The sequence below is a fragment of the Pipra filicauda genome, unplaced genomic scaffold, assembly GCF_003945595.2.
Source record: "Pipra filicauda isolate LSUMZ 115617 unplaced genomic scaffold, ASM394559v2 scaffold219_size1829416_pilon, whole genome shotgun sequence".
Taxonomy (NCBI): Eukaryota; Metazoa; Chordata; class Aves; order Passeriformes; family Pipridae; genus Pipra; species Pipra filicauda.
The window spans coordinates 1,648,004-1,671,593 of NW_024104331.1; the positions used below are offsets into that span (position 1 = coordinate 1,648,004).

General features: G+C 52.6%; 1 protein-coding gene across 9 annotated transcripts in view; it reads right to left on the reverse strand.

Moving 5' to 3' along the window:
- The window catches only part of MACF1 (microtubule actin crosslinking factor 1), a 141,001-nt gene that overhangs the window by 7,222 nt on the left and 110,189 nt on the right, over nucleotides 1-23,590 (reverse strand). The window contains exons 58-93 of one of the 9 annotated variants that reach the window (XM_039381237.1): nucleotides 22,710-22,869; nucleotides 21,942-22,268; nucleotides 21,200-21,284; nucleotides 20,097-20,338; nucleotides 19,744-19,950; nucleotides 18,869-18,988; nucleotides 17,622-17,729; nucleotides 17,052-17,270; nucleotides 16,285-16,488; nucleotides 15,477-15,485; nucleotides 14,132-14,363; nucleotides 13,227-13,453; nucleotides 12,221-12,343; nucleotides 12,013-12,114; nucleotides 11,529-11,630; nucleotides 11,256-11,429; nucleotides 11,000-11,155; nucleotides 10,661-10,858; nucleotides 10,170-10,298; nucleotides 9,675-9,848; nucleotides 8,756-8,911; nucleotides 8,409-8,615; nucleotides 8,157-8,276; nucleotides 7,814-7,983; nucleotides 7,505-7,664; nucleotides 7,080-7,274; nucleotides 6,256-6,384; nucleotides 6,035-6,178; nucleotides 5,733-5,921; nucleotides 5,299-5,416; nucleotides 4,630-4,793; nucleotides 4,286-4,300; nucleotides 3,346-3,508; nucleotides 3,089-3,243; nucleotides 2,759-2,833; nucleotides 1,989-2,006 (exon numbers count right to left, since the gene is read on the reverse strand). In XM_039381237.1, the coding sequence (XP_039237171.1) occupies nucleotides 1,989-2,006; nucleotides 2,759-2,833; nucleotides 3,089-3,243; nucleotides 3,346-3,508; nucleotides 4,286-4,300; nucleotides 4,630-4,793; nucleotides 5,299-5,416; nucleotides 5,733-5,921; nucleotides 6,035-6,178; nucleotides 6,256-6,384; nucleotides 7,080-7,274; nucleotides 7,505-7,664; nucleotides 7,814-7,983; nucleotides 8,157-8,276; nucleotides 8,409-8,615; nucleotides 8,756-8,911; nucleotides 9,675-9,848; nucleotides 10,170-10,298; nucleotides 10,661-10,858; nucleotides 11,000-11,155; nucleotides 11,256-11,429; nucleotides 11,529-11,630; nucleotides 12,013-12,114; nucleotides 12,221-12,343; nucleotides 13,227-13,453; nucleotides 14,132-14,363; nucleotides 15,477-15,485; nucleotides 16,285-16,488; nucleotides 17,052-17,270; nucleotides 17,622-17,729; nucleotides 18,869-18,988; nucleotides 19,744-19,950; nucleotides 20,097-20,338; nucleotides 21,200-21,284; nucleotides 21,942-22,268; nucleotides 22,710-22,869 (5,476 nt within the window). Of the gene's footprint in view, nucleotide 1; nucleotides 2,007-2,758; nucleotides 2,834-3,088; nucleotides 3,244-3,345; nucleotides 3,509-4,285; nucleotides 4,301-4,629; nucleotides 4,794-5,298; nucleotides 5,417-5,732; nucleotides 5,922-6,034; nucleotides 6,179-6,255; nucleotides 6,385-7,079; nucleotides 7,275-7,504; nucleotides 7,665-7,813; nucleotides 7,984-8,156; nucleotides 8,277-8,408; nucleotides 8,616-8,755; nucleotides 8,912-9,674; nucleotides 9,849-10,169; nucleotides 10,299-10,660; nucleotides 10,859-10,999; nucleotides 11,156-11,255; nucleotides 11,430-11,528; nucleotides 11,631-12,012; nucleotides 12,115-12,220; nucleotides 12,344-13,226; nucleotides 13,454-14,131; nucleotides 14,364-15,476; nucleotides 15,486-16,284; nucleotides 16,489-17,051; nucleotides 17,271-17,621; nucleotides 17,730-18,868; nucleotides 18,989-19,743; nucleotides 19,951-20,096; nucleotides 20,339-21,199; nucleotides 21,285-21,941; nucleotides 22,269-22,709; nucleotides 22,870-23,590 lie in introns of those variants that run through there. The other 8 variants (XM_039381239.1, XM_039381238.1, XM_027740221.2 and 5 more) reach the window with 8 other exon arrangements.

Below are 23,590 nucleotides of genomic sequence, written 5' to 3' on the forward strand. Positions count from 1 at the left end.
GAACAGGTCAGAGGAGGGGGAACAACGAGGGACACCCGGCTCCTTCCCACAACAGGCTGCACCAAAAGGCTTTTACCCATCTGTTTAATATTTTTAATGCTTCTCCAGACAGGTTCTTCTGGAGTAAGTGCAGGGCAGTACCAACCGACAGGAGTTTTTCCTGCTGCCTTGGTTTTAAGACGATGCGACCACCCAAATCCTCTGATTTTAAAGCTGGAAAGTGAATTTTTGAGGGCAGCAAATGGAATTTTAGAATTTGGGGTTTGGATGGGTTTTCTCAGACAGAGTTGTAGTTTTTTTGCCCTTTTATTGTGAAGGAAACAGAGGCTGACAATGCCATGACCCTCCCGGTGCAGCCCACGTGGGAAAGAGCCGGCTGATTCAGCTGCGTCACTGCTGAGCAAAACACCTCTAATCATCATCAAGTCTGAAATCCAGGGATTTCCCTGAGCCTCAGACTTGACCCCACCAGCCACAAAGCCCCCGCCACAGCAATCGCCCAGTGAGGATGTTTCAGTGAGTGCAGAGTGATGGGAATCCAGGCAGGAATGTTGATTAGTGATTGCGATGTTCATTAGTGATCTGAAACACCTGTGACATCAAAACAATGCACCCTGATTCTGAAGCATGTGCCTGTTTTAGCAGTCTCCCTAAATCTCTTGGAAGGCCAAGCTCAGGCTCCTGGATGTCTGCTGGGGGAAGGGACACTGAGAGCCTGGTTTGGATGTGGCAGCTCTGCATCCAGGTCTACAGAGCACCTGCTGGGATGAGAAGACAGGAGATCCAGCCTTTGGAAGCAAGACCCTCTTCAGAATGACTAAAAAAAAATGGGAAAAAACCCAAACAGGAACACTTTTTGTGGGTGGATAGACACACACAAAAAGATTCAATGCAAACAGAGAGTGCAAAGTGACTGGGATGGATCATGGCAGGCAGAGGGGCAGGAGGTGACAGCATCTCTGACCCACAGGGATATGGCATCCTGGACCACTGGGGGGGTCTCCCTGCCTGGGAGTCCTACCAAAACTTGTCTGAGTGTGGTGGTTAAAGAGCTGCCCTGGTGCCCGTGGGCAGGGAGGAGGGCAGGGGAGCTCCTTCCCTCTCTCCAGGCTCTACATGAGGTGTCCTTCAAAAGCCAAACCCAGGGATGAGTCAATTCTCATTTCTGCTGCCACATTTACATTATTTTTCAGCTCTTGTTGAAAATGCTTCTATAATCACTGCCTAAATTAAAGCCAGAGTCTTCAGAGTCATCCACTTCCAACATCCCAGTTTGTTTCGGTTTGGGCATCTTTTTGGGTGGGCACCATCATTCCACATGAAAAACAGGCTTTTTTATTTGGGCAGAGGCAGTGGGGACATCAGAATGGCTCTGTCCCCCAAACCAGCCTGCACTCAGAGGGGCTGCACTGCTCATCCCGGGTCACAACAATATTGGGATACATGCAGGTTTTGGGAGCCTTCCTCCAGTGAGGAGTTACTCAGTGGGTGTAGCAGGAATGAGGGTTTAGTTACTGTTACCTATGGGATTAAAGGGGTGGACTCAGCGCTCTCATTCCATGGTGATTGCGATCCAAACCCACCCAGAGCCTGGTACAGCCCTCGTGCAGGTAGTTGTACCCCTGGGATTCCCCACAGGAGCACAAATCCATCTGTATCCCAGTGCTCCCACTACAGGGTGCCGTGATTCACCACTGGTTACCATCAACATCCCCAGTCTATCCGAGGAAGGAGCTCAGAGAGAAAAATCTCTCCATTTTTGTCAAATCCTGCTTTTTCCATTGACTTTTTCCCCTTTTTTCTGCCTAATGCCATCTTTTTCTTTTTTTTTCTTTTGGGTGGCACTCCTCTGTACCAGGCTCTGCTCAGCAGCGCTCCCAGATCATGTCCTCCCACAGCACCACAGGACAGAGCAGCATCACTGACACACAACTACGTTGGTTAAAAAATTCCAGAGGTGAGAGACAGCAACACAAGGCAGACTGTACCTGATTGCCGAGGAAGAACTATGGAGGGGGAGGAGTTGGAGGGAGAGGGAATGGGGAGCGGGGAGGAAAGTCCAGAGGAAGAGGAGGGGAAAGAAAAACAAGAAAAACATTTATGGGATTAACAGTGCAATAATCACGAAAACTGTTAACTGCAGGAGTTAGAAATCTGGGGGGGGGTTGGGCTATTTGGGGGGAGGGAGAGGCTCTGGGAGGCTGGGGCTGGTGCAGCCGGAGGGGGGAATGCTGTGGATCAGCGACTCCCGGCCGGAGCATCAGCCCTGAAACCAGTGGGCAGGGAAGTGGGAGCCCTGCCACCAGCTCGTTTCACCACTTCACCTCGGTGAAGGGTTTGAAACATAAACAGCAGCTCGTTACAAAGAGATTCTGTAAGGAAATTATTCTCCCTTCTTCGGGAGCGAGCTAAGAAAAACACAGGCGTAAGGTACACTCATCCATGAGGAAAACTTCAAGGGCGGCTCCGGCGGAGTGAATGCGGCGTTTCACGGGGCCCCCGGGCTGGCTGCCCCAGAACAGGGACACTTTTATGTTCTCCCAGTTCAGGGAACGCCCTGGGGCCAAGGATGGAGCCGGGAAAACACGGCCCAGCCACCTCCGCCGGGAGCCGCCGCGCCAGGGCACGAGGTCTCCTTCTCCCCCCCAGATCCTCCCACACCAGGCTGGGCACCCCCCCAGTGATCCCCCCTCCCCGGCTGGGAAGGGGGAGCAGGATTTGTGCCACTGGGTCAGCATTTGATCCCCCTCTGCCTTACCCGGTATTTGTTCTCGCCGATCTGCTCCACTTGGAATCTCTTGGCACACTTGCACTGGGCCACTTGCCTGGTGACCTGCCATCACCAACAAGAGAGGTAAGGAACCAGGATTTTGGGAGCCTATCCCAGTACAAGTCACTTCTTGGATAAAACACAGCCCTACGCAGCCTTTCCTTCAAAAACATGGTAGGTACCCTCAATTCCAACCACTTATTTTGGCTCAGCACCACCGCAACCCCTTTTTTTACCTGTTTTTTGCCTCCCCCCACTGCCAACCCTCAGCCTGAACCACCCCAACAACCCCGAGCATCCCTTTTTTTGTTGCTTTACCTCATCCTCGATCTTGTCAGCATCAGTGGTGGGGCGATAGGCGTCCTTGTTGGGATGGAGAGCAGCCACAAACTCGTAGTAGTCGATGTAGCCGTCGCCGTCGCGGTCAAAGATGTCGGCCACCGCCGTCATCTCCAGCTTCGTGGTGGGGAATTCTGGAAGGAGAAAGGAATGAGGATGCAGGGACCTCATTCATCAGAGGCAAGGGTGTGGGGGCACCAAGGTGGTTGTTTTCCAAGCTCGTCCCGCGGGCTTACTGGAAGCCAGGATGCCGTCGATGAACTCCTGCCGGGTGATCTTCCCGTCCTGGTCTTTGTCGATGCGCCGGAAGAAGTCCATGACACGGGATTTCTTGTGGTTCATCCAGCGCATGTATTTCTTCCGCCAGACATCGAAGTCGAAGTTCGCAAACTCCTTCAACTGGAAGGCAAAGTCGGGAAGAGTCGGTGGGAGAAATCCCAACGGAGCAGCAGCCCCGGCTCTACCGCGCCCCAAAACACCGGCCTTGGCTGAGCCCCAGCGCCTGGCGCCAACGCTCCCTGCCCGCCCTCCCGGGGAAGGTTGGTCTGGATTTATCCAGACGACCCTGATTAACGAGGGGGTTGCCCCAGAGTGACTTTCCAGAACAGGACACACAGCGTAGCCGACAGCCAGCACGTGGACTGCGCATCACGGGACCACCGACACGGGATGCAGCGTCCCCCGCGCTGCCGTACGGACACACAGGCAGGAGATCAGCTGCTTGCACACAGACACACACACACACACCTCCACCCCATCTGCTCGGGCTTTTGGGCATGTTTCCTCACCCTACGGACTCACCAGGGAGGAATTCCCACTGTCACCATAATATTGAGCATGAATCTCCCCTCTCCCTTTCCCTCTGAGCAGCCAAGAAAGGATTTCTTGCTCGTCTTGCACAGCAGCTGGGGCACAACTCAGCTCTACAAACCCTGCCCCAGCCTCAGACCCTCCAATTTAAACTAACACCCTTCTTATCCCCCAAAAGGACCCCCACAACCACACCAGCTCGAGCAGCTCACACCAAGGTAACACAACAACTTTTAGTAGGGGTTTGTTTTTTTTTTTTTCTCTCTAAACACTCTTGGGGTTAAAAGCAACAAAGAAAAAACATGAATACGTATAAACTGAACTGACCTACAGCAAAAGCAACAGAAAACAAAAAAAACCACTCACTTCTGGGCATAGCTGCTTTGTTAAGCGTAAATAAAAACAAAAATGACATTAGATGTTTGGAAAAGATAGAGACAGTAATTGTTAAACTAATTGCTAGGAGGAAAGCAGGGCCTGGCTGTCATTAGCTCTACAGATAGCAACTACAGGGGCACAAAGTTGGTTAATGTGCAGTTAATTAATTAATCACCGAAGGGGTTTTAGCCTTAATATTTTAAGAACATTTGGTTTCTGGAAAGGCAGCAGGAACTGTCTGCAAGAGCTGGGGGCAGCACTAATTTAAAACGCATGTTTTTGGGGATGAACTCCCAGTTCCCCTCCTTCCCAGAGCAGCCAGGGGCTGTTACCTCCTCCAGTCTGTCCAGGGCGTCGTTGAGCTTCCGCTGCCGCTCCAGGGCCAGCAGCCAGACCTGCTGCCAACGTGCTGAGAGCTGATTTATCCGGGGGTTCTTTGTTTCTGACTGGGAGATAATGGGCATGCTGGGGGGAGCAGCCTGACCCAAGGATTTTCCTGGAAAAAGGGAGAAAAGCTAATTGTTTGAGGTAGTGTTGATGGGTACAAGCAAGTCTGAGCTGTCCAGGGAAGAGCAGCAATGAAATCTGTTTCATTTTTCAGAAGAGAAAAGCTCCCACGGCCTTGCTGGCTGGTATCCCAAGGGATGCAGTGTCCCCAGGTAGGAGGACATGGTGACAGCTCTACACCCACAGCCCTCTGGCAGTCAGGAACTCACACTGGACTCTGGCTTCAAGAAACAACATAAAAAACCACCCCAAAACCTCGTCCCAAAGCAAGAGAGAAAGAAGAGCAGCTCCAGCCCAAGCCCCCCCAGGAACAGCACACCCAGCACAGGCGTTTTGGAAAGTGCCACCTGGATTTTCCCCTCCTGACAAGTCTCAACCGCCTTCCTGGTGGCTGTTAACGCAGGATGCCTTGCTAATTGATAATCAAAGTTAATTAGCTTCCTATGTATTTCATTTCCTGCCATGCTAGAACGTTTCACCCCAAGCAGACGTACTGTTGCTGCGGGACTTGTCGATGAAGGGCCCATGGGGAGGCTCAGTAGCTTTTCTCTTGTATGTCTTTGTCACCCGGTCCACGTCTGGCTGTTTCCGTGTCATCTCCTCCATAAAGGACTGTCCAAACACAGAAAGGACAAGAAAACCTCCGTGATTTTGAGACTTTTTGTTTTGCAGACCCTGACTGGGATGTGCCAGGCCCATGGAGGAGAGGTGAGCATCAAGCACCAGCGATGGCAGCTCGTGGTTGAGCTACTGCTCAGTGCTGGCTTGGATTTCAAGGGTTGGAGTTCATCCCTGGGCTGGCTCTGCTCCGGTTGGGTCCCATGCTGCTTTAATAGGGACTTCCAAGAGAAGTCAATGCCTCCTCCATGGAAGGATCCCACCCTCTGTCCCTCTCCTGAGTGCCCACCATGCTCAGCACTGGGCTCACCTGGTGCTCGGAGATGAGTCCTTTGACCTGATCGATATTCTGTGGCATGGGCTCCTGGTCCCGTTGGATCAGGGTTGTCTCAGCCCACTGGATCCAAGCCAGGAGCTCTTCCAGAAGCTCTGCATTCGCCACCAGCTCGGAAAGAGCAGACTCCAGTCTCTGCTGGTGCTGCTTTGCCCACGTGAGAACCTGTTGGAAACACAGGATGAGCGTCAGCCCAGTGTGGGAAACCTGAGGCAGGACCCACCACCCCGTGGCCATCCCTGCAACCACCAGCCTGGAACAAATCCTGAGGGACTCACCTCCTCGAACCTGGCTCGGATGATGGTGATCCAGTGTTTGATGGTGGTGATGCAGTCGGGGTGGCAGGCGCCCAGGATGACCTCCCCCATTCCCACCGCCGCGTTCACGTCCACCCTCTTCTCCTCCACTTTCTTCATGAACTCCTGGAAGGCCCAAATTAATTTTGCAGTATCCTCCCCCATAAATTTTGCTCAGGTTGCATTTTGGAGCTCCCTGTTACCTTGTGGGCATCGATGAGGGACTGCAGTGCCTCAGCATCGTCAGGTAGTGCTCCCCGAAAGCGCAGGGACTGCTCTGCCTCCGAGAGCCATTCCAGCAGCATGTGCACAGCTGTCCTGAACTCCTCTGCCTGCAGAGACAAAAGCACAGGCATCAGCCTTCCACCTCCCCAAACAGGCTGCTGGATTCACTGCTGACAGCTGGGGGGACAACGGGCTGAGAGGGATATGAAAAATACAAAAAAAGGGGAAAAAAAGCCCAGTTTGTGGCCTGGGTTTGTGCAGCACCAGCAGCCAGGTCCTACAGCAACCAGGCACCTCCCTCCCCTCAGCATCAGCTGCACTGAAGGACTAAATGTTTTTAAAAACAGCACAACTGCCCATACCCTGAGCAGTCTGGCACCTGGGTAGTTTATTCTGTAAATTGCCTACTTGAGGTAAAAGCTGCTTAAGAGCCTTTGACCTTTGGGGCTGTTTTTTTTTTAGATTCAGTCGAGGTCTCTCCCTCACACTAAACACTGGCAAACACCAGCCTGGCCTGTCTCTCATCACTGCTCTATCCCTGCTGTGCACATCGATGAGATCTTCCCATCCTCCCTTTTCAAACCAGCCCTTATCAGCTCTTTTTTTTTGGGGAAAACAATCAGTAAATCACTGACACCAACCCACTGCTTCACAGTTCTCCCTGGCAACTGCTGCAGGGCTGGGGGTGTCCTGCCTGGCCAGGGCAAAACCCCTTCCCTGAGCTTTGCCTTGAGCTCCCGGCACAAACCTGGAGCCCAGCAGAGCTCTCCAAGACCATTTCCACCTGTGGTCTTCTCCTCACCTGCTTCAAGGCCTGTTCCAGGCGGGTTTGTTTGGACACTGACAGCTTGCACACCGTGTCCCACCGGTTGCTCAGCTCCTGCAGCTGCACCTTCACCCAGGTCGTGTCGTCCCGGCTGTTCTCGATGAGCTCCCGGCCGGAGCGTTTGAGCACCTGGACTGTCCCCGTGCGCTTCCCCAGCTCCTTCTGGAAGACCTGGAGGGAGGGAGGGAGGACAAAAGCCAAGTAGGGTCAGCTCCTGTCACCTTCCCAGTGATGTGAAAGTTCCTTCCCACTTTTTCCACTGTTTTTCCCCCCCTTATCCACTGCAGGAAGCAAAACACGCAGCTCTGCAGGAAGGCACCAACTCTGCCTCTGTTCTTTGGCTCTTGGGGAAGACAAGCCCCACTCAGGTCTCAGAGAAGAGCTGGAAAAGGTGCTCTCACCTTGTGAGCATCCATGAGGTTCATGACCAGATCCAGGTCCCCATGGACAGGCTGGTCTTCAGCTAACTGGGGTTCCACCTTGTAGAGCCAGTCCACCAAAGCCTGTAGTGCATCCATGAACTGCCCAGAGAACAGCAGGGCTTCTTCCAGCTTGTGCTGCCTGGAAAACAAACATCCATGTGAACTCCCATGAATAAACTCAACTCCTTTTGTCATGTCCCAGTGCCCTCCAACCACCCCATGAAATCCTTTTGGTAACAGAGTCCTGGCACGTGAGTACTGTTGGTACAATGTTGGGGCTGGACTTACCTTTCCACAGATTTTCCACACACTGTGTCCCACTTATCCCGGACCTCTCCCAGTAAATTGTCCAGCTTTTGAGTGTCATCTGGAAGCAAGGCTTTTTCCTTGAGGGCTCTGCCTGTCCTGATGGTGGTGTCATAGACAGGCTGCTTTCCACCCAGAGTCTTCTGGAACTCCTGGGAAACAGAGAGAAAACAAAACTGCTTCAGAACTGCATTCCCAGATGAATGTTTTCCATGGCAGCAGAAGGCTTTTCCCTTGTCCTGATGGCAGAGGAGATACTGCCCTGCTTCCCCTCCCTTCCTTCCACCCCGCATCCAGCACCAGTCTGGCTTTGGCAAAGCCTTACCTTGTGTTTGGAGAGCTGGAGCTTGATTTTGTCAGGATCATTGGAAATCTCCAGCTCTGAGTCCAGGTGATTCTCTGCATCCTCCAGCCAATCAATCAGCTTCTTCCAGGCTTCGTGGAACTGCAAAGCAACAGGAGTAAGTCTGAAACTTCACACTGGTGGTGTCCCCAGTTCCTTCCTGGTCCTGGGACCTCCTGCCCTTCAAGGCTGGGCATTTCTTGAGGTCTGTCACACCCTTCTCACGTCTCTCACCTGCTTGGCTCGCTTCCTGGCATCGTCAAGGGCCCTTCCTCGCTCCACCGAGCGCTGGACGACCTTCTCCCAGCGGGACTGGACGCTCACCAGCAGGTTCTTGATCAAAACCACGTCCTGCTTTTGGCTGAGGAACTTCAGCTGGTTCCCGGTCTGATCCAGCTCGATGATGCGATCCCGGTGCGCGTTCACCTCGTTGGCAAACACCTGCAAACAGCAAAGGTGGCCCATCTGTAAGGGGAGCTGGATGTGGCCACGACCAGCCCGTGGGTGCAGGGGAGATGAGGTGCCACCCTCGTCCCCTCCATCCTGAGAATGGAGCCACTGGGTGCCCATGGGGTGGGTACCTTGTGCTCATCGATCTGGGCCAGCACCGCGGCGAGGATGAGGCTGGCCGGGGGTGCAATGTTCAGGCTCTGCTCAGCCAGTGTCAGCCAGTTGATGAAGTCCTGGAGGGAGTTCTGGAAATCGGTGGCCAGGGCCAGCGCCTCCTCCAGCTTCGCCTGTGACAGCGGGAAGGGAGAAAGGGAGAGGAAAAACACAACGCAGAGGGTGAGAGCTCTGATCTGCAGCTTCACAGACAGAGGTGGCCTTTGTGTCCCTGCCCAACCGTCCCTCCAACAGGAACCTCATCGCCTCGGCCCGGGAACGCAACTTGTTTACCAAGGGGAGGGGGTTTCGGTGAAAGCCACCGCTTGTCTTTCAAAACAAGAATGGTCCCTGAAAGGGGAGACCTTCATCGGCACACGAGCAGCTGCGTCACCCTCGGCTTCCTGGGAAAGGGATGGCCGTGGGGAGAGCGGCTCCGTGAATGGGGCGGATGACATTTCGATGGCGACAGCTGCAGCGCTGCACATTTATTCTGGGACGAGGCCACCGCGGCCCTTGTTTTATCTCATCCCCGGCCAAAAGCTGAGGATGGAGTCAGCTCGGAGGAGGATTTGGCTTGACCAACAAAGCCCGCCTTTGAGAGCCGCGGGAGGCTTCTTCCCACCCCGCTAAATTAACCCAGAACGCGAATTTACTCTCATTTTCTGCGCGATTTAAGCAATTCTGATGACAATCTAGAAAAAAACCCCCACTAACAGCCCCACAGCTTGACACCAGGCACCACCTGAAAGACAAACTCAACCTGTACAACAGCAAGAGAGAGGCTGTTTTAAAAAACAACCCCCAGCCCTGCGTGGGAAAGCAGAGAGGCAAAACAGGGTGCAGCTGCTGTCAGACCACTGGGCAAGGGTGGACACATCTCTCCCCCAGTGTTACCTTTCTCTCCTCCATTTTGGTGCTGACCAGACACCATTTCTGCTCCAGCAGTGCCACGCTCTGCTCCGTCTTCGAGCCGGAGCCAGAGTCGTCGCGGTTGAGCAGCATCAGCCGCCCCTTGGCCAGCAGCTGGCTGTAGACCTCCTCCTTGGCTTTGAACTGGCTGTACAGCTCCTGCAAAGAGGCACCACCAAAGGATTAGAGAAGGAAGAGCTCCGAGAGGGAACATGTTGTGCTGCAAAACTCCAGGTGATGGGAACATTAGGTTCAGGACAGGCAGCAAAGTGACAGCAGCACGTCACTTTGAGCCAAGAAAAGGTGGTTAAGGCTTTGTGGATGCTTGTTCCAGGCATCAAGTGCGAAATGATCTGTAAGAGGAGAGCATAGCAGCCTCCTCTCCCTGTCAGATACAGAAGGGAGAAGTTTTGATGCCGATATTTGACAGGAACTTGCTGAATTAAAAGTATTAAAAAAAAATCTCTCCTGAGAAATTACCATGTGGGCATTGAGCTGTTCCCGGGCAGTTTCTGGCAGACCTCCTGTGGGTTTTGATGCTGACAATTGGCTCTCCATCCTCGTTAGCCACAGGAGGAAGTCTTCAATCTCACCATGGAAACCCTGAGCCTGTTCGGGAACATAGAATGGGCCCCGGGATCAGATGACATCAGCCACCATTGATCATGTGCCAGGGTTAACACTGTGTTTGCTTTGAAACCAGATATAAAGGCAGAGCTGGATGTGCCAGTGTGTTCAGGAGGGTGATACTCTGTGTATCCATAATCCACAGGTGTTCCTGGTCCTCCATGTGCTTTTGGGCAGGCACTGAACCACTCCAGGACTGAGTCACATGAAAAACTTGCATAAAAATAATCCCAATGTCTTCCTAACTCTTTCCCCCCTTATCTTCCCCCCAAAATGAAGGGGAAAGCAGACCCTCAAGCAGCACCCCACTGCACAGGGGGCTATTCCCAACGCCTCTTCCCAACCTGCTGGAGCGTGGACTGCAGCTGCTGCTCCCTCTCCTCTGTCTTCTGCAGCACCGACTCCCAGCAGGAATTCAGCTTCTCCAGGCGGTTCCGCAGGCTGCTGGCATCGTCCCCTGCACTTGACTCCAAGAGCTCATTCCCTGCTTTGTTCACTGTCTCCACGGTGGCTTGGTGGGCCAGGACGTCGTTCTTCAGCACCTGCACGAGATGGGCAAACATTGGACATCTCTCTTAAACACCCTGTTGATCCCTGCCTGGTTGTGGACTCAAATCCCTCATGAGAAACACGATCCTGCAACGGGAACGGACTGAAAATGTCCTTGGGGTGGGAATACTCACGTGGTGCTTTGCGAGTTCAACCTCGATGACTTTCGGGTCTCCATTGATGGGTTTTTGGGCGTCGAGCAGCTCCTCGGTGTGGGTCAGCCAGGCCATCAGCTCTGCCAAGGCATGCTGGAACTGGCCAAGTGCCAGCAGAGCTGCTTCCAACTTGTGCTGGGCAAGGACGGGGACAGAAAAGGGAAATTTTAGTAACTGGGAGCATCACGGCGAGTTTCAACCCCACACTTGTGAGAGCCCCAGGTCTTCACTCTACCTGTCTGTGAGCAATTTTCTCGCCCAAATTCTCCCAGAGATGTTTCAGCTCTGTCAGTGGTTCCTTTATGATGTCCCTGTCTGTCTCATCCGTAGCCTTTTTTAGCATCAGCTCACCTTGGTGATTAAGCTTTTCCATCTCAATCTGCTGCTGGTAAACCTCCATTTTAAACTCCTGCCAAAACAAGCAGGACAAAAACCAGAACCAAATGAATCACTGGAGCTCTGTGAGGCAGAGCTGTGCTGGGGAACTGGTCCCTCTCCACCCGTGTACCTTCATCTCGTTCATCTGCTCCTTGACCGTGCTGAGGTCGGTGCCAACAGGTGACATATTGCAGAGCTTGATCACAGCGTTGTCCAGCCAGTCAAACATGGCCTGGAAAGAGCACGGACAACATGAGCAAAGGGAATGGCAAAGTGTTCCCCCCGCAGCTGGTCAGGGAACAAGGATGGTCCCTCTGCCACCCCACAACCACAAAACTTGTCTTTCAGGGTTGAGGTGCTTGGCCAGCTCTCTCTTTCCTTCCCTCTCCTGCTTCCAGCATAAGGACCTGCCAGCAGCCACCTCACCCTGCTGCTCTGTGCAGGAATGAGACAGACTTGGGAAGATAAATTCAAACTATCTGCTCTTCCTCAGAGCTGGCTGTTGAGCTCGGGCTCCATCAGAGCCTGGAAACGCTCGCCCAGGAGATGTTTCCTGGACTTGCAGTGGTGTTCCCAAGGTCCACCCACTCCACACCAGCAGCCCTGCCTCTTACTTGAAGCGTATCTTGGTACTGCACAGCCGACTGCATCGCTTCCTCGAGCTTTTCCAGCCTCTCCTTCCACGTTTTGTTTAGGTTTTCCCACGCGTTGTTCATCTGCGGAACACAAGATTGCCCACGGAATTCGTTCGGCTCTTCAACCAGAGCTCCCACTTGCTCCCACCTGATTTTATCTGAAGAAGAAGCTGCTGGCTTTTCCTACCTCATCAATGCTCTTTTTCACTTCTGGTTTCTCAGTTTCGCCACAGGCAAAAATCAAATCAGTTCCAAGGAGGCGGATGAACTCCAGCTCTTCATGCAACCCATCAGTCTCCTCTTTAATAGTCTGCATAGACACAGCCACAGAAGAAAAAAAACCTTTGTTATTAAATGCTCTTCCAAAACTGCCCCAAGAGCAGGAGGGATAAAGAACAGAGACTCCTTCCTGCTCCAGTGCCCTGCACCTTGGCCAACAGCCCCACTCCAGACCCCAGGAGTAGGTGACACAGGGAGTAGGTGGCCAGTGTTGCCACCACCACCCTGGTCCACTCCCACCTCTGCCCACAGGACAGGAACTAAAATAAGAACATCTGTATTTAGATGTGAGCCTGAACTGCCTGGCTGAAGATGATGTTTACAGGAGATGTGCTGTTTACAGGAGCATTTTGTCAACATAGGCATGAGGTTTTGAGACTCAAAAGGTGCAAACTGAAGTCAGAATAGTTATAAAAAGGGGAACAGCAAAGCTAAACTTAGCAAAGCATAAAGAAACATCCCAGCTCCTCAAGATCCGGGTCAAGTCACACCCACCTGAAGTCGATCTCGCCATTTATCTGAAACAACCATCAGCACACAAATCCAAGCACTTATCTCCAGTCTAACCAAAAGCTAAATATACACTTCCCACGCCAGACAGCCTTTGGGTTGTGAGCAGAGCTGTGCAAGCTTCCACATCACTCCAAACAAGTGGGCACAACAGCTCTGACCACACGCTTCATACGCTTCCCAGAACAGCAGCAGATAAAGTGAAGGATATGTGAAATACACTTCTGGTTTATTCCTTGCAGTTCCAAATTGCAGTGGAAATAACTCTTCATGATCCGACTGACTGCCTGCAAAACTGATTTACAGCTGCTTCTGGCCACGCTCACATCTAAGATCTTCCCAATTTAGAGGACAAGCTGGGGGCAGACGAGCTCCAGTTTGAGGTACAGTCCCATGGGCCTCACCTCTGCTGCTTCCACCTGCTGCTTGATGATGGAGGGGTCAATGCCTGGGCTCTCCAGGTCATGAACAATGTCCTGTGTGTCCTTGATGGTTGTCAGGAGGGCTGCCATGTCGTACCAGAACTTCTCTGCAAGCTCCAGGACATCAAGGAACTTCATTTCACGTTCCTCCGTCCGAGCTTTGATGTCTTCCCAGTAGAAAACCATCTGATCCAACTTGTCTTGGATTACTGAGGAAGGAAGTTAAAATATTCAGTGGGGAAGGAAACCTTTTTACAACTCAAAAGCATTTTGAGAACACTTCGAAACAGCCAAGAGAATATTCAAAAGGGAATTAAAGAGGGCCAGGACTATCAGAGCATTAACTCTGGGAGATACTAAGGGACGTGAGAAACTCCAGCTTGCAGAAATAAAGCCTTTATTTATGTGCAGGCAAGTTCAGGGCAAATTTGCCCACACACCCTCCCTCCAACGAACCTCTGTTCTGGCCACCTCTAGCATGAAGTCTCTGCTCACTCAGTCCATGAGCTGACTGTTGAGCTGCCAAGGAAGGTGCCAATTAGTGCCAATCGTGTTGATGGGTCTTTTTGTGCTGGGGATGTTCCTTCCCTCCATTAGATGCTGAATCAACATCAACAAATCATGTCACAGGGGCCGCCAACAAGAGACCAGCTCAGGGTGAGGGCTCAGCTTGGCTGAGAAGCCACAAATACTTCTTTCTCCTCTGGCTGATGCCACCCTGTCTGCTCCAGATGGAAGCAAGCACCAGCCATCTCCATCCAGAGGATTCATCCTGCCTCCTAAGGCCAGGAGAACCTCCAAAACACACCTTTGGCACACCAAAGCCTCCCCAGCAGCGATGGCTCGGGGAAGAGAAGCTGGGCACTGTTAAATCCACCCGGAGATACCTTTGGCTGCCAGGTCCTTGTCTGCTCCCTGGGACCGACCGATCAGCTCTTCCCCGCGGCGTTTCAGAGCCTCGAAGGAGGGCTGCAGCTTCTCCAGCTCCACGGTGGAGTTTTTATTCTCACTGATGCACTCCCGGATCTTATCCACCTCGGCGGGGATGAGGGGTGGCAGCCGCAGGCGGGATGAGAGGTTCTCCAGCGTCTCCAGCATGGGCTCGATCTTGTCGTGGAACTGGAGGAGAGCAGATCCATTAGGGCAGGGGAGAGGGCATTAAATGACGCCGCGTTGCTGCCTGCGTGTGCCACAGCCCTGAGCGCTGCCCCCACGGCCTCTCGGAGAGGACAGACATTGCCCACGACAGCAAGGCCACTGCAGCAGCAATGCCACCTGCAGCAGCAGCAATGTCACCTGCAGCAGCAGCAATGTCACCTGCAGCCTCCTGCTCACACCTGCCCTGCTCCAACAGAGCCAACAGAGCAGCCAAGGAGACTCCCAGAGCCACCACCTCTGACCCAAACATGGCAGTGACTTGTCACCCGATTCAACCCCACACATCCACTTTTTTTGCTGCTGCCTTGTTTTTTTGTGGGTGGGCAAGAAAGACCCGGTCCTGGTTTGTCGGAGCACCCGGGCAAAGATGCTGCTGGAAAAGTGCCCGTGTTTGGTGTTGATGGGAATCTCTGTGTGGTGCAAGGCCGGTGGAAACCCACCCCAGCAGGGTCGGCAGGAGGTGGTGGGGGGCTGCATGCAGGTGGGGAGGAGCTGCCACAGAGCTGGAGCTTCAAAAGCAGAACCAGAAAGCCAGGAGTGAGAGAGGAAGGGGGTCTAGCAGGGTTTCTCATGGGTTTTCTTACAGAAAAGTCAACTTTGGCCTTAAAGATCCCAAACCATCTCTGCTGGTGGGAAGGACAGCTCTGCACTGTGGCTGCCAGCTCTGGTCCCTCTCCCAGTTCCTAATGGGAACACACCGGTGCTGGTGTCCACCAAATCCCAGGCTCTACCAGCAGAGAGGGGACGGGCTCTTGGTGCAAAGTTGATCAGGACACGCTGGCTCAGCCAACAAGCAGAAGCAAACCAGCACGTCCAGCTGGAGCAGGAAGCTCAGGGTAAACCCCTCCGAAAGCAAAACCCCTGCTTTGCAGGAAGCATTCCCAGCAGAATGAGCGGCTGAGACCAGGCGGCAACGCAATGAAAGCCATCCCAAAAATGTGATTTCAGGCCCCTGGAGTTAATTTTTAAGCATGTTCTGCTGAGCTGTGCATGGACCAGAAATAAAAGTCCGGGTGTAAAATAGAATCAGCCCAAAGAGTGAAAATGAATATCTGTGGTGGGGGACTCGCTTACCTCCGAAATCTGCAATGGTGGGGCGCAGTCAACACAAGAATGAAATGGGACCATGTGGGGAGGACGGGCACAGGCAGCAACACACACAGACAACACATTCCACAATGGGAGTGAGAGATGAGAGGGGAGGGGAATGTGGGGGGAAAAACTCGGAGTTAATACAAGTGCAAACCAAGAGAAGTGACTACACAATACAGGAATTAAAATAATAAAACACCCAGACGTGACAAGAACCAACTGCGCTACGGTAACAGGGGGTGAAATGAAACATAACTGGGAGTCACCAACCCTCAGTGGCAGGAACACTTCACCCCCTTTCTGGACTTCAGCACCTCCAGTCTCTGCCTTTCCTTTCCTATCTCTCCTGCACTCACCCACCTCCTCGGGGGATGCCCAGACCACGGAGACAACTGTTACCTCTCCCATACAAAGGATCCTATATGGCTCTTCACTGCACTCACAGCTTATCAGAATTGAAAATTCTCTCTTCAAGCTCTTTCAAGAGGCTCTCCGGGCCCTTCCAACCTTGGGCGGATGCCAAAGCAGCCCCTTTGAACCAGCATCATTATTGTGGTTGTAAAAATTTATTAGCCTATTTACCACGTCGAGCCTCAAAAAAAGCCTTTTCCTCCCGCTCCCACAGCCAGAGCTGAGCAGCAGGAAACTGCCCCGGAGGTGTCTGACCACGTTATGCCTTATAAAGGGTTTTACAATCCTCACACTCGGAATAAAAACCACATTCCAAAGCACGTGGGCTTCCCCAGGGGGCTGCGGGAAGAAGATTCATCTCCTTGGCACCCCAGCGTACCTGGGTGGACTGCGAGACGGCCTCGTCGAGCGCGAGGGCCCGCTGGCAAACCTCCTCCTTGATTTTGGCATACATGGCCTCGGCCGTGGAGTACTTTTCCTGCACCATCTCTCCTTCCTCGGGGTTGAGGTCCTTGAGCTGCGGCCCGATTTTCAGCAGCTTGTCGATGTGAGGTTTGTGTTCAGCGATGGACTCCCTCAGTTGCTAGGGAATAGCAGGGGAAAAAAAATAGATTTGTTTGGAAATCTGTTTCAAGCCGCTGCCTATTTATTCCACGCAACACTCCAAGAGCTGTGATCGTATCTGGTAGGAACTCACACCGTGGATTTCATGCCCCAGCATCTGCCAAGCACATGGAACTCGGCTCTTCCTAACATGGCTATGGCACAGCACCCAGCACGGGTCCTTCCCCAGCTCCTGGCCCTCCCCACAGCTCCACAGGGGACCCCACTGGGAATTTTTGCTTTGCAGCTCTCTACCCAAAAAGCACATAGTGCTTTTCCCTGCCACAATCAGGCAGGAGATCCGAAGGCAGCCAGGCTCCCCTGGGTGCAAGCTGCATTTTGGTAAGGGGTGCTCAAACGTGACAAGTTACTTCCACATGGCACACTTAGATTATGCAAGCAGGATCCCCAAAAAGAAGAGAACAGGGAAAAAAAAATGAGGCAAATTCAAGAAAAAAGGTGCTCTTGCCTCTGCAAGTGCTGCAACTCTGTTTAAGGCAGAAGAGCTCCTGGACAGGAGACGCAAACGCCGCAGCCTCTTACCCTCATGTCATCCTGCTGCTGCTTGAGCTGCTCGTGGTCGATGGCTGGAGGTGGCAGCTGGGAGAGGAGGGCTTGAGTCTCCTCGATCCATGGGTTCAGCTCCTCGTAGGTCTCCCAAAACTGGTTGACCAGGACCTGGGCACGTTCCAAGCGAGCGTAGCGCTCCGAGTTGAGCTGGCTCACGGCTTCGTACTGTTGCACCAGGGACTCGGTTTTCTCCTGGAAAAAAAAAAAAAAAAAGAAGGAGGGAGGAGAGTTATGGTGAGGGATGCAAAAGGGCCCAGGAAAAGAGCCAGCTCCACGCTGTGAGCTGGAAAAGAAGGAGGTGCTTTTGGTGGCCTTCCACGTGCACGGGCTGTAATTCCAATTAAAGCAGCCTCGGGAATCTCCGCTGTCTCCCCCTCCCCAAACCCTGCAATAAAAATATGCAATAAAGGAGAGTAATAAATGTAAAGAGATTTCTGCTAACACTGGTGGGGATTACTGAAGATGGAGCAATTTTAAACTCCTTCAGCCTGTGCCAGAGCTGAGGATTCGCCTCTCTCCCCTCTCTGTCCCCCCTGGGCTCACCTGGAGAACAGCTTTTTGTTCCTCGCCACAGGTCCCGAAGATCTCGTTGCGCTGGCTGAACAGCTCATCCATGGAGTCTTTGTGCCGAATGATGTCGATGGAAAAAGCCTGCAGGAAGGAAAGGTCCAGAGAAAGGCAAGAAATCAGAGCTGAGCCCAACCTCTCCCCCCAGCTCGACCTCTCCCCAGCCCATCCACGAGATCCTCCTGCCAGCACTGGGCGCCGCAGAGACCACGCAAAACTCATCACAAGTGTCCTGTGGCCCACTGAAAATCTGGCTGGAAATGCAGATTCCTGCCTGTTTTTCTCATGACTCATCTACATCAACCTCTCTCTTTCAAAGACCTGAAAACAGCTCTTAAAATGAGGTATAATCACTTCCACACCCAAGGTCCTCACCAGGGGAAAAGCTCCATCATCCATTTATTGGCAAAGATGTTATCCCCCAAAACAGTGCTCTCCAGAACTGCATCTACCAATAACTTTGCCATTCCCAAGGTCCACACGATTAACAGCTGGAAGCTGAGCTCAATTTAACTTAATGTTTGATGGTTCAGTCCCCCCACCCTTATAACACTCTTATTTTCCTTTTTTTTTTAATTTTAAATCCAATAAGCCTGTCAGCTGCTCTGATTGCCCAAGCAAAGGGAAGAAAAGGGTCGTTTATTTAAAGTGCACGTTCTTTCAGGCATGAGCTCATCTCAAAGATATAAAAAAACAAAAACCCCAGCGCCTCTTTGTTCCATGTCTGGCTGCCGGGAGGGAACTGAGGAGTCCCCCACTGCAGGGAACAATGAGCAAAAAGCAAATGAAAAAGCACCCTCATTAATCAATATATACATTTTTCTAAACCCTTCCTGCTGCCAGCGCCAGCAAGATCCCAACAGAGCTTGCTCCAGTGGCCACACGGAAAGGCTTCCAAGGGAGCAGCTCTCTCAAGGGGATTCCTGGCAAGAGCACCCATCTATCCCTAAACAGCTCCTGCAAACGGACGGGAAGCTTTTTCCTTTAGAAGCCCAACACTTAATTTCTCTAAATTCTCTTTCTCCTTTTTTTTTTTCCCCTTTTCCTTTCCAAGGACAAGCGTTGCATCTCTCCCGGTGCTCCGGGCTTGGCCCTACACACCCCAGGGTAAAGCTGCTCCCTCAAATCACATCCCGTGACCCAAACCACATCCCATCACCCAAATTGGGCCACCCCTCCTCGTTGCCCACCCCATCTCCCCCATCCATGAGGTGCACACAGACCTTCTGCACCTGCAGCTGAGCCGTTGTCTGGTCCTGCTCCAGGCGGATGGGACCGAGAGCCATCAGCTTCCGCTTGGTCTCGGCCACCCAGGCCAGCTCTGCATCAGCTGCCTGCTCGTACTGGCACACGGGAGAGGATGGGCAGTGGTTAGTGATGGGCAGCAGGGATGGAGCACACGGAGAGCTGGGGATGGTGGGAAAAACAGAGGGACCCAGCGGGACACGGGAACAAACGCCTCGCCCTGGCACACGGAGGTGGGGAGGAGAAGGGACATCAGGGTGGATGCAGGTGACTCCTGCAGCTGGTTTTGGGGCATATTGGAGCAGCTATCTTTCCCTACACCCTCCCTGCCTGCAGGGCAATGGACATCCCTGTAAACAGGAGCATTATGCTCGCAGGATCAGCTCCATGGACTCAGCGCTCCACAGAGCAAGGGCAGTTATTCACTGCACTCCACAGCCTCTGGCCTGTGCAGGACAAGCCTTTTTGGGGAGGACTGTTCGCCTGGAACAAATCTCTGTGCTCTCACAGCAGGGGATGATGTTTTTCCAGGCTTGAAAGTCACCCGTCCTGGGTTTTACACCATTTACATCACCCCTGTCAGCAGAAGCCTGCAGGCAGGATAACGCGGTGCTGCTCCAGAATTATCCCATCCCAACCACGTGCAACAGGACCGGTCAGGAAACAGCCCTGCTGCCACGTGCTGCTGCTGTGGTCCATTTCTTGGCATTCCCAATGGGATCTGGCCCTCCTGTCTGGCTGTGTTTGCCATCCCTCCTGCTGCCATTGCACTGTACAGCTGGAGCAGCGCCGAGCCTCTCGCTCCCACTCTCCCAAGAAAACCCATCAGCCTCCAGCGGGGTTATTAAATTACCTGTTGAGACCTCTGAATAGCAGCATCGATTTCTTCCACCCTCTGCTTGATGGTGTCACTGACCAGCTTGTAGCGCTCGTTGGTGTCCGACACAAGCTTATCCAGCCCTTCACGGGCTCGCCAGGGAACCAGCTCCAGGAGAGCCCGGCTCACCTCGTTCACCGTGTCCAGGACGAGCCTGTGCTCCATCACCTCCTTCTTCAGCTCCTGTGGAAGGCACCCATGGACACATGTCTTTCTCAGCAGGTGACCTCCCTCTCCAGCTCCTCCCCGGCCTCTCAAACAAGGAGCAAACCCCCACGAGCTCCCACCCTCGCATCCCCATCCTGGAGTGCCGCTCTCTCAGTGCCCACCTTTTGCCGCTGCTGGAACTGGGGGATCTGCTCTCCAGCGGGGGACTGTGCCCCACTGGAGGCCAGCTCATCCTCCACCTTGCTCATCCACCCCGTGAGCTCCTCGTGTGTGGACTGGAACTTGGTGGCCAGCTGCCGAGCCTGCTCCAGCGTGCGCAGGGCTTTGGAGCTGGCGGCGGTGATGTCGGAATAGCGGGTCTTAATCCCATCCAGCTTCTCCTGGATCAGCAACACCTCCTCCCCTGCGAGACAGCAGCGAGGGGTAAATGATGCTGGGTTGGGCTGCAGGGAGGTTTCAGCAGCCACCTGCCCTGTTCCCCTCATTTTAAACACCTAATTCCACCCTCATTTCTCTTTTTATTCTTACAACTTCAGCCTGTTTTTACAGCCAGGAAGCTACTCTCTCATTTTCCACCAGTCAGAGTAAAGTCCATCTCTGCCTTGGGATAGGAGCTGCTAAAACTGGCTTTGCCACAAGCTCCAAAATCACACCAGCTCAGTCCTCGACTAACGTGTCACAACTCCAGGAAAAAAAGGGCCGGTTCACTCTTTACTGCTGTTTCCAAGAGGACACGAAAATGCATGCCAAATCCTTTGTAATCACTCTTCCTGCTCCACAGCTCCCACAAGGACAGAGGGCTGTACATCTGCTCCGAGCAGACCACATCTGAAGGAAATGCATCGCCCCGACCTTTCTTCCCACTCATAAACATAAACTCACACCCACGTGGCAACAGCAACAACTGCTCAATATGGGAAAGCAATATTAGGAGAGGGCTGGGGGTATTTTTAACCTCTTCCCATGCGATTTAGCAGCTGGATGCAATGAGAAAACCCTCCCTTGTGCTGCAGGGCTGCTCAGCTCTGAGCATCCCCCCGGCAGCGGTGGGAATCACCCGCTCTCCAGGTTGGGATTTGGGAGCAACCCAGTGGCTCAGCATCCAGGTCTGGAGGCAAAACAGCTGCTTTGGAAGATTCCAAAAGGAAATTAAGACCTGAAGGAGAACAGCCTCCCCTGAACAGCGATCACTGCAGAGCATGGACTTCCCAGGGAAGAGTGTGAGGAGGACTGGGGGCTTCCCATGCCAAGATTTCTGTGTTACCTGTGGTTTGTTTCAGAAGAGCTTGTCCGTTTCTAATGGCTTGGTCCACGTTCTTCTTCCTGTTCACAATTTCCTCATTCAAAGCCTGGTGGAAAAGGCAAATCTGGGTTATTCTGTTGCAGGCAGATCCCTGTGTCCTGCCAGCCAGAGATGCTACGAAGAGCAGGAACTTCCCTACTGAGCACAGGAAGGGTGGACAACCCATCTGATAATTGTCCAGTCATCCTGCTACAGGAATTATTGAGCCTTCTGGGACTCAAAGGCTCAAATCTTAGACAAAACCCATCCCAACCCACTAGATCTGGGTTACCAAAGGCCTTGCCCTTGTATTAGACAGACCCTCACTCTTGAGAAGAGCCTGCACAGCCCCAGGAGCGGAAGCAAAGGCTTCCTTGGTGGCCAGCCTGGATCCAAAAACCCACCAGGCTTTTCCAGCTCTCAGTCTTGGAAACAGCATCCAGCTTTCTAAAGGCACAGGGTGGCCAAGCTGTCTCAGACATTGTTCACAAAGCAACCGAACCATTTGAAGTTTCCCCCCTTCCCCCCCCCGGGGAAACCCATTTTTGGGGCCACAATTATTGTTTATAACACATGAAACGTCTTTCCACTTCTCCAAGCCTCGAAGAAGAGAACCAGCAGCGGAACAAGCTTCGCAAAATTGAAGTCAGACCAGAAACAAAAACAAAACCAGATAAATGCAACAAAATAAACAACATAAACATGGAAGAAAAAGGGAAAATACCAGCTGGTCTGCATGCTGCTTCTGCAGGACGTCCCGTTTGTAATCCTTTACGGATACCGAGCCCAGCTTGTCCTCGACCTCAGCCAGCCAGTTGAGCACTTCCACCTCCTCCTCCCCAAAAAGCCTGGCGTTGGCCAGAGCCTGATCCAGCAGTGCTGCCTTCCGGCAGCACCGGTCGTGGACCTCGCCGTAGCGGGTCTGCAGAGAGTCTAATTTCTCTGCCAGCAGCCTCTGCTCGGCGGCACAGCTCAGGGAGGAGAGGGACTGCCCGACCCCGACCGCCCGAGACACGTCGGCAGCGTGGCTCTCTATCTCTTCCTCTAGAGCCTGAATGGCGGGAGGATAAAATGGACAACAGAAAGGAAAATGAGTGAAAAATGGATAAAATAAAATAAAATAAAATAAAATAAAATAAAATAAAATAAAATAAATGCAACGTGAAAGGGGGAACAAACGACGAGCGCAACTGAAGGAATGGAGGAGACACAAAACCCGCCTGCAAACGGCATCAAAATTAAAAAAGAAACACAATGGGAATGTTTTTTTCTATCCAAACCCAGATATACTTGCTGTGAGGTGCAAAGACATCGGTTTAATGTTCACCCACACTGGTGGGACAGGGCTTGGCAGCCTTCTCCACACATAAAACAGCCTGGGTAACTCCTCCAACACTTGTGCGTGCCAAAAACCCCCTCGTTGTGCTGGCAACAGCCACCAGAGCAGGACCTGACACTGACCACCTCCATCCCATCCACGCACAGGTCCTACCTTGTGCCGACTGATCTGCTGCTGGATTTTGGCAGTCTGGGTACCAATGGGCTCAGAGTTGGCCAGTTTCTTCTCCGTCACCGACAGCCAGTCCGACACGGGCTCTGTGGTTTCGTGGAACTGCTTTGCCAGGACCAAGATGTCCTCCAGCTGCTTCTGCCTGTAAGAAGGAATAGTAAAATAAGAAGGAAGTAAGTGTTCAAGGCCAGGTTGGACAGGGAGTGGAGCAACCTGGTCTAGTGGAAGGTGTCCCTGAATATGGCAGGGGGTTGAAATGAAATGGGCTTTAAGGTCCCTTCCAACCCAAATCAGTCTGTGACTCTATGATTCAATGAAAACACTAAGGAGCCAGGAGTGGGAAGCAGCTTCAAGAATTAGAAAGCAGGAAGCAAAGCAGCCCTGTTCAGAGCAAGGTGAGACACCATGTCAGGCAAAGACAAAAATCAACGTGGAGAAACTGCAAATGGAGTTTTTTCCTGCAGCTGTGCCTTTAGGATCCAGTTTATCCCCCTTGGGAAGATGGCAGAAAGGCTTCCCCATTGTGCAGCTTCTCATGGAACAGTTTGGGCTGGAAGGAATCTTTAAGATCATCTAATTCCAACCCCCTTTTTTTCCATCCCTATCACTATCTTGAAGATCCCTTGACATACTCAGCTTGTGGCCAGACTCTTGGTGTTTTAGGGCTGCTGAGCTTCTGGTCAAAGACAATCCAGCTCCAGTACAAGTTCTGGATGGACAGTCCAGCTTGTTGTCAGTGACTAAAAACACTAAGAGGGTCCAATCCGGCCCTCAGAAGTGTCTTCACAGCCTCAGATATCAGCTTAGGTAGCAACAAGCAACTCATAAACAAGATTCTGGCGGCAGAAAGGTGTCAACAGGAT